The sequence below is a fragment of the Schistocerca piceifrons genome, chromosome 5, assembly GCF_021461385.2.
Source record: "Schistocerca piceifrons isolate TAMUIC-IGC-003096 chromosome 5, iqSchPice1.1, whole genome shotgun sequence".
NCBI lineage: Eukaryota > Metazoa > Arthropoda > Insecta > Orthoptera > Acrididae > Schistocerca > Schistocerca piceifrons.
Genome location: NC_060142.1, coordinates 709,427,074 through 709,448,655, shown reverse-complemented (window position 1 = coordinate 709,448,655; position 21,582 = coordinate 709,427,074). Strand labels below are relative to the sequence as shown.

At 39.8% G+C, this 21,582-nt stretch overlaps 1 protein-coding gene across 1 annotated transcript in view; it reads left to right on the top strand.

The window, feature by feature from the left end:
• The window catches only part of LOC124799215 (laminin subunit alpha-1-like), a 101,774-nt gene that overhangs the window by 46,738 nt on the left and 33,454 nt on the right, over positions 1-21,582 (top strand). The window contains exons 6-7 of the mRNA XM_047262750.1: positions 3,897-4,190; positions 13,943-14,206. Coding sequence (XP_047118706.1) covers positions 3,897-4,190; positions 13,943-14,206 — 558 coding nt within the window. The remainder of the gene's footprint in view (positions 1-3,896; positions 4,191-13,942; positions 14,207-21,582) is intronic.

Genomic DNA, 21,582 nt, shown 5'->3' with positions numbered 1-21,582 from the left:
GGGCTATATGTTGGTGCACATGTGCGGCTAGTGTCGGAAGGTCAAAGTTGTGAGGGAGGGGGGGGGGGGGGGGAGGGATGGGAGGTTGAGTGACAAAATTGCCAGGGAGGGAGGGATATAGGCTCGCCATGGAGGAGAACTGCACGGAAGGCATGAAGGTCCTCTTTGTACCCACACCAACATCCACGGAAGGGCCTCTGTCCACGAGTTATCATGGCAGCTTTGAGGGTCCAGTGCTAGCATTCGACCAGCATGTTGTTTTGTCATTGGGGTTGGTATGCTGTGGGGTGGTATCTACAGGTGTCACATGGGTTACACAGTTCCATGAATAAGATGGAATCAAATTGATGTCCCTGATCACTCATATTAGAAACTGGGAAACCGAAACAAAAGATCCAGGTATTGATGAACGCATTGGTGACTGTTTCTGTGGTGGTGTCTGTGACGGTTGTGGCTTTCACCCGTCATGTGCACATGGAGGCTGACTTTACATCTTTGGCAGGCTGTGCAGGCAAGAGCCCAGGTCTTGACAGTTTTTCTTACATTAGCCCAGACCAACCATTCTGTTATAATTTCTGTTGGTCCATTGTGGCCAGGGGACATAAGCTGGTTAAGTAATTGTCAATGTCAATTAAATTCACCAACAGCCATGTACTTTAAGATTTTTTTTTTAGTCTGAGGGCAACCAGTTTTGGCATAATGAAATGCCAAAACTGGTTGCCTTCAGAATAAAATAAAATAATGTCTTAAAGTACACAGCTGTTGCTGAATTTAATTGACATTGACAATTGTTATAAGTTTGACCTGTGGTCAAATCCTGGGATATCGAAGATTGTGCAGGGAGTCGAAGACAGTTCTGGTGTTATGTCATGGAGAAGGTTGATGATATGCTGGCCATGAGACTGCGTGTTGGCAAGCTGGTTGTGTGATGTGGTCATCGATATTCTAGACTGGTAGTCTGCAGTGACATTTTCTGTACCCTTAAGGTGTCTGACATTGGTAGTAAATGGGGTGACATAGTCCAGGTGACGGAAGCACTGGGGGACAGAACCAGTTGACAGGTTTTTTATGGCAGCCACGACGGGCTGGCAATCGGTGTCAATTGTAAGGCATCAGCCTTTGATGTCATCCTGAAAGCAATATAGGGCTTCATACACTGCGAGCAGTTCACGGCCGAAGGTAGACTATTTTCGTTGGGATTTACAAAGGTTCAGTGAGGAGAACTGCAAGGGTTACGTAACACCCCCATGCTCCTATTGTAGAACTGCCATGATAGCATAGTCACTTGCATCAATGATGAATGAAAGGTGGGCAATAGGAGAAGGGTGAGCTAGAGTAGTAGCCTTGGAAATGTTGCATGCACAGAGTTCACTTGAGCCAGTGCTTGCCAGTTTTATTTTTTCCCGACAGTACCTTGGTTACTGGTAGAAAGGTGGTGGCAGCATTAGGGAGATGACAGTAGTAAAAGTTTATCATCCCTAAAAAATTAAGTAATTCATGATAGTGCGCAGGTGGTGATAAAAGTCTGATTTCATCTCTTTTTCAGGAGTGCGGTAGATATGTTGGTGTCGACAAGGTGGAGTGCGGTAGATATGTTGGTGTCGACAAGGTGGCCGACAAAGATTACTTCACATTGTTGCAACTGAAGGTGTCAATGATCTCACTGTTCTGTGCTAGGATGACGAAATCTAGTTTGAGGTGGTGCTTGTGTCCTTTAGCTGTGGTTGAGAAAAAGATAATATCGTCAAGATATGCATAACAGAAGGGCAATTTCAACATTTCACTGTCAATAAAACACTACCAAGCTTTGTTTTTTGTGTCCATGTGGCATGATGGAAATTAAAAAAGGCCAAATGATGTAATGATAGCAGTCTTTGCAATGGTCTCCGAATTAATAGGAATTCATAAGTACACTTTTTCGTAGCCTACCACACTGAATATCAATGCACCCATGAGAGAGTATGTGAAGTCTAGCATGTTAGGAATCGGACAGCTTTCAGTTACAATGCACAAATTTGAAGCTTTGCAATCACCACATGAATGCCAGGTACCATCTGTCTTTAAGATGAGTTTAATGGGTGATGTCCAAGAACTACTAGAGGGGCAGACAATCCTTGCTTTTAACAGTTCATCTATGGCAGCTTTTTTGGCAGGTAGAGTGTGCGTGTGGAGGTAGGTAGCCTGGTCGGCTTCAGACAGGCAGACCTGGGGTGGTGACAATCTGGCGGACAGTTCCACTATGGATAGCACTGTGCACAAGGGACATGGGATACACTGGGATGGCATACTGGTTGCACCGGCACATTCATACACAGTGTATGGTAGCGCCAATTCATTAACCTTGTTTATTAAATCAGGTGAGCAAGCTCAGTTGGTCTGCAAGGTGCACCATGGCTCTGTCAGGAGGGAGAGCAACGTTGATGCCTCATACGTTGAACTCGATGTAGGTAGGGGCACATGATGCCAAAGTAAATTGGCGAGATCATACCACATCTTACAGTACAGCCATGGCTATAGCGGGATGCTGGCAAAAGTCATAATTTCATAATGCGCATAACTGTTAGAGAGGCTTATGTTGCAATACTGAGTCTGAGGCGACTAAATCTCGTCGAGAATAGTGAGACACTGGGTGAAGGGTTTGTGAAGATCAACACTGAGTTAGCTTGAAGAGATTGTTACAGATCCTTGACTGAGAGGAGTTTGTCGCTGATGACGCTTATGATCGGTCAACCACCGTTTTGTTGAAGTAAAACACCATGAACCAGCTCTGGTAGGAGTTGGAAGTGTTGTAATAATTCTGCACTGAGCACCCGTTCTGTGACACTGGCAATGAGGAAGTTCTAGGTAGTGGGTCACCGAAACCAAGATCGATGTTGATGGTGATTGAGTTGTATACAAAATTGTAGTGTCATTTTCCACATGAAGCTGAATGTGAGATGTGGCAGCAAGAAAGAATGTGCCAGTCAGGGGCGTGACGCTGACATCAGCACCTGAATCGACAAGTAGGTAGTTTTGTGTTGTGTGGTGTGGTCAAACATGTAGAGGTGATGAGAGTCAGACGTTCATGACTGTGATGCTTGTACATCATGCACATTCTGTGCATGGAGGCAGCTTGACTGCTGAGAGAGACCCAGTGGACCTACTGCAGGCTGCTGTTGGAGTTTGGGAATGTATATGGTGGTCAACAGTTGTGCACTGCATGTCCAAACTAAGTGTGAAAACAGCAGTAGCATGGATAGATGTCTGGGGTGGCAGGAAAAACTGTGTCGCTGAGCAGGTGGGACTGTGTGTCAACATACTGAAATTTCAAGGAAACAAATACAAATTGAAAGCACTACTACACTATTTCTGTGAATTTGTTTTCAGCATAGAGATATTGGTGCAGACAATTTTCACTTCTATAAAACTGAATTTTTATTACATTTTATAACTGTTTATAGAGGAATAATTGGTAACTAGAGTTCACTAAAATGCATATACCATCTGGCCAGCAAGGAGTGAATGTAGCACATTAACTTTTTAGTCTTTGATGTACTAGTTCCACAACTTGTATGTCAACAAGCTTAAAAATAAATACAATTTAAAAAAAAGGCCACCCCAATGGCACTACAAAATTTTGGACATTGCAGTGGCAAACAAGCCAATATGCACTGTAGTTATATAGTTTCACAGTCTTATACCATATGCTCAAATTTATTCAGATCCATATATTTTTAATTAATTTGTGTGTATTCTTGGCAAGTAAATCCATCTAGTTAAGCATCCATAGCATGAGAAATTACTAATTTAACTTTTCTCTTTGTATTAAGAACTATGTCTATTACTTACTGTTCCAAACACTTATCTAATTTGGTTTTGTTTTGCTTAATTACCTGTATGAATATAAACTGTAACAGGTTGCTGGAGCATGTGAATGTAAACCAGGCTATTCTGGATACCACTGTGATCGCTGTGATATATGGTACCGTGGATTTCCTCAGTGCACACCATGCCTCTGTGACCCACGAGGATCCATTGCAGGTGCCTGTGAAAAGGAGTGCATTTGTAAAAAGAATGTTGATGGCCAACAGTGCGACCACTGCAAACCTGGTTTCTTTGGATTAGATGAGAACAATCCTGATGGTTGCAATGAATGCTATTGCTCAGGAGTGAGCACAATCTGTGAAAAAGCGACACTGTATTACGATTATGTGAGTACAATTTACCTGTTTCTTATGCATGCTTATGTGCACAAGCCTACACACACACACACACACACACACACACACACACAAATTATGTTTGGTTGACGAGGTTTAAATTATTCGTCAAAATTCTTTGTCATTTATCTGGGAATAATGAATATGTAAACCCCATATCTTTGGTGTCCACAATAGCTCATCAAAAGAAGTGAAGGTGCATTCTGTTCTCTCCTTGAACGTGCTCACATATCTGTGGAAAATAAATTATATCACAAGAAAATAATAATAATAGTAATAATAAATAATAATAATAGTAACAGACATAATGTCTGAGAAAGGAAAGAAATAACAATAATAATAATAATCTAGCAGACAAAGAAGGAAAGTAAACTCTTCATTAACGTGAAGAGGAATTATGGGAAACAGCGTTACTTACTTCTAAAATTATATTTTACTTCACATTTTAAGCAGTCATCGGGACAAACAGAGAAGGGGAAGACGTGTACATAAGACTAGCAAACTCACAGACACTATATAACTAGCAGGCCAAAAAAATGTATTAGAATGCCATCAAAGAAAATAACAGTGAACTGTTCCAAAAAATATGCAAAGAGAGATTGGTCAAATTTTTGCCACAAGTTGACTGTGAAGTTTAATTTTAGTTGATATCGGCAGACACATGTGAGGATCAGATGTAGGTTTAAATGAATTGAAAGCACCTGAAACAAAGTATGGAAACTATATGTTTCTAGTGTGAAACATCTTTGTATTTGCTGCAATCTTTGTGCAACCCATTCCCACAAAAATGTGTTTAATATGTGATACTCTTTTCAGGTTTGCATCCAAATCTTCAAGTCACATTAACTTGACTTGAACATATGCTGAGAAATAGGAAAGAGTACCACAAGTTAACCTGCCAGAAGAGCTTGTCAAGTCACAAACAATGAACATACATTTCAGATTAAAACAGTGCATCAAAGAGTGTCTCATGCCAGGACACCTGCCATTTGTGAGCAGTGCTCTCCTAATGTGTCATTTAGGCACAATTCACAGATCGACTAACAGCTACATCCTGTCCTTTTATTTGATCTTTTCGTTTTATTTCAGTAGTAAATTATGAAAACCCAGCTCCAAACCTGAAATTAACAATCCATCTTCCAACAGGTAGAAGACAGATTGACACATGATCAGATCAATCCATATAAGAAATGTAGTCCATACTGCTATTACTCTCCTGAAAGATAGTAACAACCCTGTATAATACACTCATGACTCAAAACATTATGATCATCTGCTTAATGATGTGTCGGTCAATCTTTGGAAAGCAATATGGCACTGAATCTGCATGGCACAGATTCAGAAAGTCCTTGGTAGGTTTCTGGAGATATAGGGCACAAGTCATCCATGCATAGGTCATGTAATGCCAGTATGTAATTACAGGCCAGTGACTTGCTGGTAGCGAGCTTGCCCCCTATAGTGTGTGAGATATATTCCACCAAGTTCAAATTAGGCAAATTTAGTGGCCAAGACTTGAAGGTGAGTTCCTTATCACGGTCTTTATTCCACTGTAGCACAATCATGGATTTGTGACATGGATGGTTATTCTACTGGAAGATGCCATCACTGTTAGGGAAAACATCAAGTACAGGAAGGTGCAGATGGTTTGCAGTAACATTCACACAGTCCACAGTTGTTGTTGGTGCCTTTGATTACTACTGCAGGTCCCACGCAACCGCTATAGCATGATACTACTTCCAATAGGGTAAAACCATGGCACAGTGCATTTTTTGCATGGCTGTTCACCAGGATGACGGTGTATCTGGACGCAGTCATCTACCTGGTGTAATGATAGTTGTTATTCGTGTGACCAGGTGACACATTTCCAGTGATCCACAATTTAATCTTGATGATCCCATGTCCACTGAGATCATAAATGATAACATTGTTACATCAACATTTGAATATGTATGAGTCATCTGCAGCAGAGCCCCATTTTCAGCAATATGTGCTTAAGAGTGTATTCCAAAATCCTTGTGTCTTGTAAAGTTCCAGCTCTCAAATAGTCAAAAACTTACTCAAAATTTTAGTTATATATTGCAGTCTTCTTAGTTAATAAATAATATGTTTCAAATTTTATAACTTTTAGAGCAGGAAATGAAACATTAATTTTGTATGCTTTACTTGAAGAATTTGTGCTGGTTACAACTGTTGGTCATGATTATTCATCTTGTTCTTTGCTACATAAGTGCTAGGCATACTTTTTTGTACTATTCTACAAAGGGTGTTCAATAAGTAATGAAAACTTATTTTTTCTAAAGCAGGTTGGTTTTACTCAGGATTCCAATTTACCATACTATTCCCTTTCCTTTGGCTACAAAACCTACTTTTAAACATAATCTGTGATGGCCTTACACCACATTCTTGGGAGGGTGTGTATGCCTGCATGGTACTACTCAACTGGTCAGTGGTGGAGCCAATAATAATAGTAATAATAATAAAGATTTTATTGTCTTTAGGCCATTACAGCAATTGACAACGTCAAATGAAGTTACAATTTATAATACAGTGTGATAAGGTATTGACTACTGAAATATTTTAGCTTATATTACAATAAATGTACAGTGGGTCATCTGTTGGATTACTGCATTTTACAGTTGAAGAATTCATTGATATCATAGAACGGGTGGGCAATAAACCATTCATGCAGTCTTTCTTTGAATGTATGTTCAGGAAGATCCTGTATGGCATGTGGCAGCTTATTAAATAGCTTGTGCCCTGTGACTTCATAGCTATTTATTGATTTTGATAGTCTGTGGTAAGGCGTGTATATGTGTTTGATGCTTCTTGTGTTGTAACAATGTATATTTTCTCTACGTTTCACATCTTGTAGGTTCTTCTTCGTAAAGATTAAGACATTGTATATATAGAGGTTTATTACAGTCATAATTTTTTGTTTAGTAAATAAGGGTTTGCAGTGAGCCTTATGTGAAGAATTTGTAATTATCCTAATGGCTTTCTTCTGCAATAATAGGATGTCATGTATATGACTACAGTTACCCCACAAGATAATGCCATAGGATATTATACTCTGGAAAAATGCAAAATAAGATGATCTGATGTATGTTTCAGGCACACAATTTCTGAGTTGTCTTAATAAATAAATTACTCTAGATAGTTTACTACTAATATAGTTTACATGTTGGCCCCAGGATAACTTTTCGTCTAAATAAACTCCCAGGAATTTAACAGAACTAGGGTCATCAGATAGTGGCTTGTCTCTTAGAGTGAAGATTATCTGCTGAGTTTTATTTTCATTTAGCAGGAAACTATTTGCTCTGAACCAATATGCTGCATGAGTGAGTGTATTTTCAGCACAGGTTTTAAGATCATTAAGACTGTTACTGCTATGGAGAAAAGTCGTATCATCTGCATACAATACAGTGGTGGATCTAATACACGAGGGGAGGTCATTGATCATTATCAGAAACAGGAAGGGCCCCAGTACAGATCCCTGAGGCACACCTACTTTAACATTTTCTATGTTTGACATTTCCTTACCAACACAAACTACCTGTTTACGGTTGTTGAGATAAGCTTTTAATAGTCTGAGACTGTTTTCTCTGATGCCGTAGAATTCTAGTTTCTCTAGTAGCGGCATGTGCTCAACACAGTCGAAGGCCTTGCTTAGGTCACAGAATGAGGCCTGAGCAAAGCCTTTGTTCTCAAAAACTTTGGGGATGTAACTGACTACCGTGTTGATTGCATCAATGGTCGACAGATTCTTCCTAAACCCGTATTGTGTAGCATTAATTATTCCTAGATTCTCAAAGTGAGATGATAATTGTTGGTACATGATGCATTCTATTACCTTGGAGAATGTGGGTACTATTGAAATAGGCCTGTAGCTAGATGGAGAGTCTTGATGCATTAATGGCCTCCCTATCATCTACATACTGATTCCCAAGCAGTGCATCCTTCATTTTGCCAAACAGATGGAAGTCAGAAGGCGCGAGATCTGGGACTGTAGGGTGGATGGGGAAGAACAATTGAATGAAGTTTTGTGAGCTCCTTTCAGGTTTGCATACTTGTGTATGGCTTTGCATTGTCATGGAAAAGGACAAGTTTGTTTGCATTTCTGTGAAAACCAACATGCTGAAGTCACTTCTGCAGTTTCCAGAGGCTGGCACGATATGCTTCAGTCTCGATCACTGGACCACGAGGGAGGACATCAAGCAGAATAACCCCTTCAGAGTCCCAGAAGACCATTGCCATGACTTTACTGGCTGAGGGTGCGACTTTGAACTTTTTCTTTGTTTCCCGTTCGAACTAATGAACCCATGTTCCATTGCCTGTGCTGATGCTCAACAAAAAATTGACACAATCAACCTCATAACGTGCCAGCTATTCCACACAGAGTGCCAGCTATTCCACAGAGATGGTCCTTCATTGCTCTTCATGCACTACCAACAGGACATCCAGATCAGCAGCAAGGTGTTCAGTTATGGTTCATCAGTCAGCTCGAATGAGAGTGTACATACATTCCAACACTGCAGTGTGGCTGGCCAGCATGCGAGAGATCAAATAAGTTTGCATGACCTTGTTGCAGTGATGGCAGACGCCTCACCCAATCACTCATCATGCTTTGTTCACTGCCATGTCCCCACAGACATTCTGCAAGCACCTATGAATATCTGTGATGGTCTAGTTTACTTCCAAAAGGAATTCCATGACAGTTCTCGGCTTGCAATGCAGCTCCACTGCAGACCCCATTTTGGATGCTACCTATTGTGCCGCCATTGATCAAAATTATACAAAACTATAGAGGCTGAAGTGGGAATATTCCATGACATCCCACAACAAATTCCACATATTTTCAACTGAAACTGGCTGAGAAAAAAATGTGTTGCATTACTTATTGAAGGCCCCTCATATATCTCTGATGTGGAAACGGCATTTACAAGATATGATCAAAAAGTAATGGAAATTTTTGTTTTTCTTATTGAATCACTATTTACTCATCAACATCAACTTTGTCCCCTTCAAAGTAATCCCCCTCAGATACAATACACTAGTGCCAGCACTTTTTACAATCTTGGAAGCACTTCCGAAACTGACTTTTCTTTATAATGTTCAGCTCCTGCAGCGATTCTGTTTCTATCTCATCAATGGTGGCAAACCGATGTGCTTTCATGGTTCTCTTCTGCCTTGGGAACAGAAAGAAATTGCAGGGGGCTATGTCCAGCATTTATGTTGGCAGAGGCAACATGACGGTGTTGTTTTTTGCCAAATCATGAACAAACATTGAGGTGTGAGTTTGAGGATTACTGTGATGCAGCTTCCATGAGTGGTTTTGTCACAACTCTGTTTCTTTTCTCTGGATTGTTTCATGCAAATGTTGCATAACTCTCAGATAGTATGCCATATTGACCGTACACCATAATGCAGGAACTCGTGCCACACTATCCCACTGTAATCATAGAAAACAGTGAGAAGAACCTCCACATGCGATCCAACTTATCGGATTTTTTTCAGTCTTGGCTCTTCAGACAGTTTCCATTGGGACTATTGGGCCTTGGTTTCAACATCACGCCCTTGTATGTATGTCATCTGTTGCAATACACAGCAATTCCTGTGTGATGTCTAGTGTGAAGTACCCATGTCACACTGCCTCGTAGGAAGTACAGGGCCAAAGGGACATTGAACATCATTCATGTTGCGAATTTTTTCTTTATTTTAACAGAACACACTAAATAAGATTTATTAAACACCTATTGGAAAAATTCTTCCAGTTGTATTGACTACTAAGAAAAAGAATAATTTACAATAAAAAAACTGTACCACATTGATTAATAAAAAAATGCAATAATAAAAACTGTAGCTGCACAATAAAAGAGGTAAAAATTATTTCTTGAAAGAAACTTTAAGATTTGCAATACAAAGTAGAAGTATACTCCACAGAAAAGCACTATATAAGAAAATTACTGTACCATCACATAGCGAAGGTGCACAAGGCATGCAAAAGAAATAACCAGACAAAATTGATGTAAAATATTACATCCTGAATGGTACAAATAGTCAGTGAGAATCTTCATGAAATTTCCATATCTTAAATCTTCTAGTGTTTGGCCAGTCCAAAGACCAATAGTGCATACAAGGACTAAGGTTAACAACCACTCATTTGGCCAACCCACACATGCATAAACACATTTAGGCCAGAGTAAATAAATCTAGTAATTACTCAATTGGCAAATTAGCCAGTTAACATTTCAGCTAGAAATTTCAAAAATAAATAAATAAATAAATAAATAAAATAAAATAAAATAAAAGGTAAGTGTAGTAGGTGCACGATTATTAAGACACAAACAAATTCATTGAGATGCTATACAACCCCTGCTTGGAAAGGCACAGTGGGCTCAGAAAGATTAAGTGGTGCAGGACCACCTGCACCTGGCTGGCCGTTTGGTCAGGCGTGGACCTGGTTCCGCATTGCTCTATCAACCAGGCACATTCCACCATAGTCCTACCAAAAGAATCACAAATGGTAGCCTAATTAACAGAGAAATATGGAATATAGTACAGGAATTGGGCCAGACCCTGGCTATTGACAGAACACAGCCATATGACAGTCAAAATTACACTCACTCCGTCTTCAGGCCATGAATGGCCTACTGGGACCATCCGACCAACGTGTCATCCTCAGAGGAGGATGCGGATAGGAGGGACATCAGGTCAGCACAAGCAACAAGAAAAACAAGTAAATAATTTTTCAATGGGTTAATGGAGTCAAAGCAACTAAACTTGTAACGCGGCCAAAATCTAAATACAATTACCGAGCAGGAAGTTTGACTGCCAACTACAAATTATTCCAAACTTGCGCCATGTGGGTGAGGGTAAACGACCATGGCATGGAACAGAGTACTAAACGGCATGGAACAGAGTACTAAACGCTAAGCTAACACATTCAGTTGGCTTAGTGAACCTCTGACTAACAGCAGATAGAACAGAACATAACCTTTTGAATAACATTACAGCCACATATAAGACAGTAGTAACAAAATATAGAGTAAAGTCCTCACTGAGAGAGACTTAATTATTATGATTAAGGTGCCCCACCCTTATAAACAATAAAAAACACAGTCAAACTTGGTTGTATAAACATCCATTGAGACAACAGATGGAATTGTGCACTCCAGTAGTAGTATATGCAGGATAGAAATACATTCTGTAGTTTTATAGGGTAGCACATACAACTTTCCTGTCTAGAGATGGAAGTGGGATCAATAAACAGTCACAGTACTGGTACAGGACATGGCAATTATAGCTATGGTTACTGCCAATGCTTGACTCACTCAAATCCGATAAACCAAATCGGAAGCTCATCAAACATATCCGTACTACAATCCAGCAAGGATAGTGTGAAGCCAACACACAGCTTCCACACAGAGGCAGTCCACTGTCCATCTCCAGGACCACTCTGTCGCTGAAGCGCAAAACATGCACCTTCCCTCGGCATGTGCTCCACACATCCAAAGGTTTGCAACTGGGCACAACTGAGGTAATAATGGTTCATAGTCCAGGAACCCACCTGAGTCTCTCTTCCTGGTGTCACTGTTATGCTCAGTGCCTGTGACTGTTAACTGCCAAACTTGTACCAGACATCAACTGCCAGCACACTACTAGCCTCGCTGCCATGTTCCAACACTGAGCCTCCCCCCGAGTGAACCGTTTCACCTTCCCAGCCTCATTGTCACTGCCCCTCCAATCACCATGCAAACCACACCCGCCTAAGGTAAAGATGTTCTACGAGAGACTGTTGCATGACCTATCAATCACGCAATGGTTCAATGTCTATGCGACATAGTTTTTGGTCGAAATTCAACAATTTTGGAATGTGCCCAGTACATTAAAAAAAAACTGCTTTGCATGAGCCAAAAGATATTCTGACATCATCCTGTTGACATCATCAACAACCTATCGGATAGTAATTCGGCTATTTTCCAGAACTATTCTTCCACACTGTCATCAGTCGTTGTCTTAAAATGTCTGCTTAACATTCTCTAAAATGATTACATCACTTTTAAACTCTTGTATTTCTCGTAGTTGATTCGTCAAAAGCTAGTCAATATCTCAAATGCAGTGTTGCACTTTTTCCTTTTTTCGAAAGTAAATATTTGCCAAGCACTCGGAAACATGTATAGCCTTTTCGACTGTCAACATTAACTAAATATTCGAATCAGCTGAAAATGCTAACATATATCAGGTGTACCAACTAGATAAAAAAAATTGAAAATTGGGTGTATAAAGCCTAAAGAGAAAACAGTTTTTGCTCACACCTCGTATACTTTTCAAATGATTTTTGACTTCCCAGTTTCACATTTTCTTCATTTATTAATAATTTTCACTCACAACATGGCAACAGACTGTTCCAAGTAGTTGTAATTATAATGGCATGACTTACAATGGAGAAAATTTTCATCAAATCGATTTAAAAGTGGCAACATGTTAAGCAGAAACTAATAATATAATTTAAATAAATTATCTTGTAAAATCTAAAGCTTTTCTATGCATAATTTTGTAAAAGATTAGTTTTAACATTTCATATTGAAATATGTAAATTTCATTAAAGTAAACTGTGTATTTTGGATGCCTACAATAGAAGTGCCTAATATAAAAGTTTCATCATTTCATACAAAGAACAGTATTTCAAGATGTTGAGAAGACTAGCAATGTGTTAAGTAGTTATATTCTGAATAGCTGATTGCATTATTTTACAGGAAGTGGTCATAAATTTGATTAAATTATTTCCTACTGAAGACTATATATTGTTTCAAATATTATTGTAGACTCTAAATTGCTTCAAATGTTGTTGAAATACTAGTAGAAGTTGAAAACAGAGACACCATTATAAGTATATAACTATGCAAGAAATATTATGGGCTATTCTGTCCTTCACTAAAAGTATGTATCAATAGGTTGTATATGAAAATCTAAGGCTGTTACATTACAGCCTGCACCAGCATTGTACTTAAGTCATCAGATCTGCCACAGATCAGCATTTATCTTGCATTACAGAGGAAAACACCTCCAAAGTTCAAGTTTTGTGATGAGGCTTGAATGTCCAAAACCTTGTCATTGTGCTCATGGTTTCTCCAACCATTTTCCACAGATGTTCCTGACAAAAGCACTTTTACACCCAACCAGTTTTGCTGTTTCCAACTTTCTTGTTCCCATGTTCCTGGCCACAGCAATCTGCCCTTTGTTAAAGTTGCTTAAATGTCAGTGGATTTCCCCACTTTGCAGCCAGTATTGTCACTAGAAAGATTCCCCTTTCATCTTTACTTCACTTACATCTTTTTCTTACATCACACGCTTGCTGCACCACCAGGTGGCATTCAGACTCATGGTGGGCAGCGGCCATAATGCTTTGTCTCATCAGTGTACAAAACAAAATTGTGGAGAACACCAGAGCTGGCAGAGGAAAAATGGGTGTCCATGTTAAAGTTCATAATAAGCTCTGTAAGTCACATGAAATTTTTGTGCAAATTAGGTAAGTATCTCTTTGCTTTTTATTTATGTGGTTCTCTATGGCCCTGAAACAGTAGACATCTATTATTGCATTTTTTGTGCTGAATGGAATCATTATATAGCACTTATGCTCAAATTATACATTTTATTGCTATTCTAAGAGAGTTTATAGTCATCAAATGAATGGTTATATCATCCTGTCTATAATGTGACACTTTTTTTCAATTTATTCACAGGTTTCATCACTCTCTGGATGGCTAGTTAGTGATTTCTTGGTGAGCCGAACAGTTGTTCCATCAGTTGAGAAAATGACAATGAACTTGTATGTTGGAAATTATGATTTATCTGGCGTGGACATGTACTACTGGCTTGCTCCAAAGGCATACAGCAACAGCATTTTGACAAGCTATGGTAACAATATAACTTTTGAAATAAGCTGGGTGGTCATGAGAGGAGACACCAGTGGTCAGCCTATTGCAGGACCACTGCTCATTTTGATGGTATTTATCTTGTTATTTATTTCTTGCTTTTTTATAGATCTGAATCTGTGGATCATTAGTGATACATGTTCTGGTCTTGCTAACACTCTTGATTGTTTAGACTATAAAAATCTACTCAATGAATTAAAACATTGTGGCACTACTGATTTCTCTCTGGAAAGGATGGAGCCTTACATTTACAACAGAATGCAGACAGTTCCAGTAACAAACTGCACAATTGGAATAAAAATAAACCCAGACGAGAACAAACACTAAGTGTCAACTCTCATGATGTTTTGCACAGTGTCTGCTTTCTTTCTTAACCTCGTAAATAATCTTTCACACACATTAGAGAATTGTATAAAAGCAGTAATGTTTGTGATGCAACATTATTAATAAAGCGACCAGACTCACTTATACCAGATATAGCCCAGCTGGTTGGCAAACAGATCTACAGTTGGTTACAGAAAACAATGTTAAACTCACAAACACTGATAATATGCAACAGCAAATAAATGAGTACAACAGATGATGTCAGAAATAAACTTTAATTATCATACACAAAATGGTATTCTACATATAGCACTTTCCTTAGTGTTCAGCTGGTTAACAAGCTAAAATTCAGTCCAATAAATTAATCGAGAAGTTCAGACTGGCAAGTTTTGCTCTTAGAAGACTATCTCATTATGCCAAATGAAGAAAACGGTCTCTGCTTATTTGGCATACTTCCACTCCTTATTGTCATACAAAATCATCTTACGAAGCAGTTTGTTTACTGCATAAAACAGATAACTGCACTGTTCATAAGAGGCTTTTTCAAAGAGCTTGCACTTTAGTGGTATGTTTTACTAACAATAAAAACCAGGTTCATCTGAAGTGTGATTTATGCAGCTTCAACAAAAGATTTAAATATAATTTCCATTTACACTTGTCTAGAGTTGGGTCCTATATTCTGATCAGATGTCTTCAACAAACTACTGTACTATCTAATATATGGAAAGACACTGGGACAATGCAGTGAACATTCATCCAGAGTAGTCTGCTGGTGGTCACACCCACACAGAAAAACGAATGGTTATTTCACTACTACAGAGCAACTTCCAAGCTATCACTGTATGGCATTTAACAAATTTATGACCACGAGCAAGCTAATCATTCGAATGCACAGCCACTGGCCAACTGAGGTTGTGGGCCAAGCAGACCACCCAACTGTGAAGCATGCAATACAAGATAACAACAGTTTTCACAGTCCTTGCTTGCTGGATTTTCCTCCACTACCAATCTCAATACTAGCTTTTGTGAATTGTGCAGCAGAGAAGTCACTGCAATATACAGGTTGATTCACAAAGATATGCAAATACACTCCTGGAAATTGAAATAAGAACACCGTGAATTCATTGTCCCAGGAAGGGGAAACTTTATTGGCACATTCCTGGGGTCAGATACATCACATGATCACACTGACAGAACCACAGGCACATAGACACAGGAAACAGAGCATGCACAATGTCGGCACTAGTACAGTGTATATCCACCTTTCGCAGCAATGCAGGCTGCTATTCTCCCATGGAGACGATCGTAGAGATGCTGGATGTAGTCCTGTGGAACGGCTTGCCATGCCATTTCCACCTGGCGCCTCAGTTGGACCAGCGTTCGTGCTGGACATGCAGACCGCGTGAGACCACGCTTCATCCAGTCCCAAACATGCTCAATGGGGGACAGATCCGGAGATCTTGCTGGCCAGGGTAGTTGACTTACACCTGCTAGAGCACGTTGGGTGGCACGGGATACATGCGGACGTGCATTGTCCTGTTGGAACAGCAAGTTCCCTTGCCGGTCTAGGAATGGTAGAACGATGGGTTCGATGACGGTTTGGATGTACCGTGCACTATTCAGTGTCCCCTCGACAATCACCAGTGGTGTACGGCCAGTGTAGGAGATCGCTCCCCACACCATGATGCCGGGTGTTGGCCCTGTGTGCCTCGGTCCTATGCAGTCCTGATTGTGGCGCTCACCTGCACGGCGCCAAACACGCATCCGACCATCATTGGCACCAAGGCAGAAGCGACTCTCATCGCTGAAGACGACACGTCTCCATTCGTCCCTCCATTCACGCCTGTCGCGACACCACTGGAGGCGAGCTGCACGATGTTGGGGCGTGAGCGGAAGACGGCCTAACGGTGTGCGGGACCGTAGCCCAGCTTCATGGAGACGGTTGCGAATGGTCCTCGCTGATACCCCAGGAGCAACAGTGTCCCTAATTTGCTGGGAAGTGGCGGTGGGGTCCCCTACGGCACTGCGTAGGATCCTACGGTCTTGGCGTGCATCCGTGCGTCGCTGCGGTCCGGTCCCAGGTCGACGGGCACGTGCACCTTCCGCCGACCACTGGCAACAACATCGATGTACTGTGGAGACCTCACGCCCCACGTGTTGAGCAATTCGGCAGTACGTCCACCCGGCCTCCTGCATGCCCACTATACGCCCTCGCTCAAAGTCCGTCAACTGCACATACGGTTCACGTCCACGCTGTCGCGGCATGCTACCAGTGTTAAAGACTGCGATGGAGCTCCGTATGCCACGGCAAACTGGCTGACACTGACGGCGGCGGTGCACAAATGCTGCGCAGCTAGCGCCATTCGAGGGCCAACACCGCGGTTCGTGGTGTGTCCGCTGTGCCGTGCGTGTGATCATTGCTTGTACAGCCCTCTCGCAGTGTCCGGAGCAAGTATGGTGGGTCTGACACACCGGTGTCAATGTGTTCTTTTTTCCATTTCCAGGAGTGTATTTTAATATGTTATTCTAAAAGTAAAACCAAGAAAAAAGTTCATATAAACATAGGTCCACAAATGTTAATTACAGAGTTATGGCCAATAAAAGATTTTGCCCGAAGTTTAGCAACTTCGGTAACATGAAGCCATTGCAAAACTGTTCGAGGTTAAAGTAAAGCAAGATTTCCATTTCTTTTGTTATTATTGGTCTGGTGAATCTAATAAAAGAAGTCCCAGACTTGTATCCACATTATGTACTTGCATTATGAGTGCAATAGACAGAATTATGAGCAACCCTCTGAAACTGAAACGAGCAACAAAATCTGTTTATACACATGCAGCTAAATGCATTGAACTTGGTGAAGACATTTTTGAAAATACATTGTGAATGTATTGTGAAATTGTACATACACTGTAAAACTTCCTTAGCACTGAGCTTTGTTTTTTCCAGTTCAACATTAATTCATGTGTGTTATGACGTTAACAAAAGCAGATTATCTGACATATTCATGCAATTTCAGTTAATGTTATTACCATCATTTTTCCAAAATTAAATTCTCTACAAAATGTGTTGAAAACTTTGTGCAGTTGTCTGGAATTTAAGAAACAAATTGGGCCAAGTATATAATAAATCAAAAATTTTACAAAATTATGTCTTTACTTCTCTCGATGTTCTGGAAAACTACTGCAGATACATGCCTGAGACATATTTTATTAGATTCACCAGATCAATAACAACAAAATAAATGGAAATCATGCTTTACTTTAACCTTGTACAGTTTTGCGATGGCTTCATATTAGCGAAGTTGCTAAATTTCAGCCGAAAGCTTTTATTAGCCATAACTCTGTAACTAAACATTTGCAGACCTGTTTCACTTGTAGAATAACATGTTAAAATATTTGCTTATCTTCGTGAATTACCCTGTATACTTCAACACCACAACTACTCTGCCCTCAGTCACTGTAAGCCTCCTGCCTCCACTCCTCTTCTCCTCTTCCAGCCCTTTACTAGCCTCTCCCTATTATTTTTCTACTCCAATCCAGATCATCCACTGTAAGCTTTCCTTCTCAGTTTATCTTAATGCACAACCAATAAGAAGCATTGATTGATTTGAACACTTGTGTAATGTCAGTACAGCTTAATTTTCTACCTTGGCATTAAAGAAGTAACTGTTCAACACTGAAGAGGAACATATTAGCGATCTTATAACATGTGATAGTAGTTTAACTTTTCTCTGAGTGTGATATCATGTTGCTTATTTTCATCTTTTGGTTCTTCAGTTAATGTTGCTTTGTTGGTTTCACAAAGTTTCACAAGCATGAAAGGCCAATATTTTCAAGGAATTAAGGTCCCTCACTTATACTGTCTCTGAACTGCAATCAAGTCCTTGGCTGGGCCTGTTATGCAGCCCAGGATCTTAATCAGACCATTACTACTTTGATTTCTACTGGTAACATGACAATGAGATCCAGTACAAAGAAGAAATTAATGCTCCATCCATTCTTGTCCTTTCTTCTTTATGTTGAAGCTATTAGAAATGAATAAGGTAATTTGTCAAGCAATTTTACTAAGTTTATTAATACCATACAGCTGCATGCTCAGAGAAGGCCAATTTAGCTGTCTACCTGAGATATTTAAATTTTATAATCTTAGTATTAAATGAACTATGAGAAGTTTCCATATAAACATTTCCACATTATCATAGAATGAAGTGAAATTTCAGTGCCGGAGTGGTAAAATATTTACAGAAGTTGAATGGTAGTTAATTAACAGCACAATTTAGAAAAGCTTGTTTTTGTCATCAAGAAGGGGCTTGTTTCAAAATCTTGAGTGTTCTCCTTCACGATGGAAATTTTCAGAACTCAATGAATTAATGAGCGCATAGTAATGCCTTATGTGTTGGGTTCATGAATGCACAATCCATAAATGAGACACAGAACACCTGGTCAATGTTGTTATTAATAAAACATCTAGCTGAACTGAGCTGTGATCCATGACTTACATAGTTTCCTTTTTGCAGTTAATGATGCAGCAACTTCCAACATAAGTTACTAGGTGTAATTATGAAATTACTGACAGTCAAAAACATTTTTCCTAGAACGGAATACCTGAGCTGACTGAGACAACCATCAGCCAACCAGCATCAAACCGAGGGATCAGTATACAGATTGCAACAGTGAAGTAGCCATGCAACGAACTATCTGATTCAATTGCATTCAACCACATCCCTGAATTTAAAAGGAGGGAATTTAAGACACAGAGAGAAGTGTTGAAACAAACAGAGTAGCTCAGAGGAGGCTGCCTCTTAGTTCCCTCAAGATGTTGGTTTATATACAGTAAATAGCACTTAATGCCCATCGTCAGGACATTCACAGTATGACAGTTTCCCCAGCCACTCTGGGATAGATGTCAGAGACTCTAAATTTCTTCACATAACGCAACATCAGAAGGTCATTTAAATTAAATATTTTTTCCACGTGAGCATTATCACAACCAGCACGTCACATTGTGCAAGAAACTAATCAAACTGAAGCACTGATGTCCCATTAATATTTCCAGATTATTTTTGCATCAGAATACAATGAAAACTTAAAAGGGGCATGGACTCTAAGAGATTGTGAACTGCATGTATAACTGACTGCCCATTCCCAAGGGGAGGTCTACATTTACATCTACATTTACATCTACATCTACATCTACATTTATAGTCTTAAAGCCAGCTTACAGTGTGTGGCAGAGGATACATTTAATATAACACTGTTGTTCCCTTCCCTCTTTTGTCATTCACAAATTGTGCATGAAGAGAATGACTGTTGACAAATCTCTATATATGCTCTAATTTGCCTGCTCTGATTTTTTCACTTTGGTCTTTCTGTGAGAAAAATCTGAGAGGAAGCAACAAGCTATTAAACTCTTTTTGGAATGCGTGCTCTCAGAATTTCAGCAGCAAACCTCTCTATGTTGCAGAACACCTCTCTTGTAGCGTCCACCACAATAACTTAATAATCCACAGATTAACCACACCTCTCTTCATTGGATCTCCTTTATCTCCTCCACCAATTCAATCTGGTAAGTGTTTCAGACTAATGAACAAAACTCGATAATCAATAAAACAAGTATTTTGTAATCTCCTCTTGCATGGATGAATTATATTTCCTTAATATTCTTCCACTGACTCTCAGCATCTGCTTTTTGCATAATTTTTTTATGCGGTCATTGCACTTTCAATCATTCCAGCAGGTACTCATACATATCTGAGGTTATTACTGTTTCCAGTGGTTTGTCACCAACATTCTAATCGAATAGTAATAGGTCTCTACATCTCTTTATGTGTAACACATTGCACTTATGTTCATAGACAACTTAAATCCACTGACAAAATTGAGGCAGTTGGTAAGGCATATTTTTTGACTGTTTGGATATAAGAGACATGTTGTCTCCAGTGGCTCATAATACAAAATCACCAAAAACGTAGTAAAACAAAAGGATCCGATTATTCGGGGGCACGTATGTTCGCATGCAAACCTACTGTGATGTGGTTGCTGTCACTGTGAGAACAGCTGAGCATAGCATTGTTGCACCCCTGTGCCACTGCATTCAGTGAACCCATATACTAGATGCATATCAGTTGTTTTTTTATCAGTAAACCCATTCAAATTGCCACAGATCACTGTTAATGGACAACTAACACTGCCAGAAAAACAAATCCAAAACAGGACCGAGCAGTACTGAATGCAAGCTTGAGAACTAAGAGTAAAGTAGGCCTCATTGTAGCCAACAGCAAGTACTGTGAGTGAATGGAACAAGTTAATTCCCAAACAAGTGCCACACCACATACCATTGATTTGCACTGTTTTTCAGATATGTTCAATGCAGTACTGTTTCAAGAGATAAGGAATCAAACAAAATGTAATTATTCTGTAATGAGGCACCATACACCATATGTTCCTTATACCAAAATGCCTAGAAAATAGTTATGGCCCTTTAACATTCCCTGTACCTTTAACTCTGTTGATTTCGTCCTGTTAAGGACATCTTGAGTTCATTTAGCTAGAATAGAGTCTTTCCTTCTCATCCTGTCGGGTATGTCTCCCTGACCTGGGGTTCTAGGCGACTTATGAACTGTACACCTTTCCCTAATTTTTTCCAGCCCTTTTCCTTCACCCCTTTTCGTTCCCCTTCAACTCTTCTGCTAGAAGAAGGAACCACTGGCTCCAAAAGCTTGTACAAGTTAAACGTTTTTGTGTGTGTGTTTTCCTGCCACCACTCAGTGAGTAGATCTTTCGTATACATCCATTTACATTGTAAATCCAGACTTGGTAAGATTGTGTGTTTCTCATTAAATGATTGAAAGTAACCTGCACAACACAAAACCAGTCATACACTATGGATTTGCAGTATATTACACAGACTTCCTAAAAAGCCAGTAAAAGCTTCAAATCAGTGAATACCAAACCAAAGCCTGACAGTGGATAACTATTAATCCAGATATTACAGTAATATTACTGTGTAAGCATCTGTTAACAGGATCAGCGTTTGACATGGCTAGTATCTTGCTATAATGAAAATTTCTCATGTGAGAGAATATTTGTGGTTTTCTGTCTCTGACAGTGACCAGAAATTAAAAT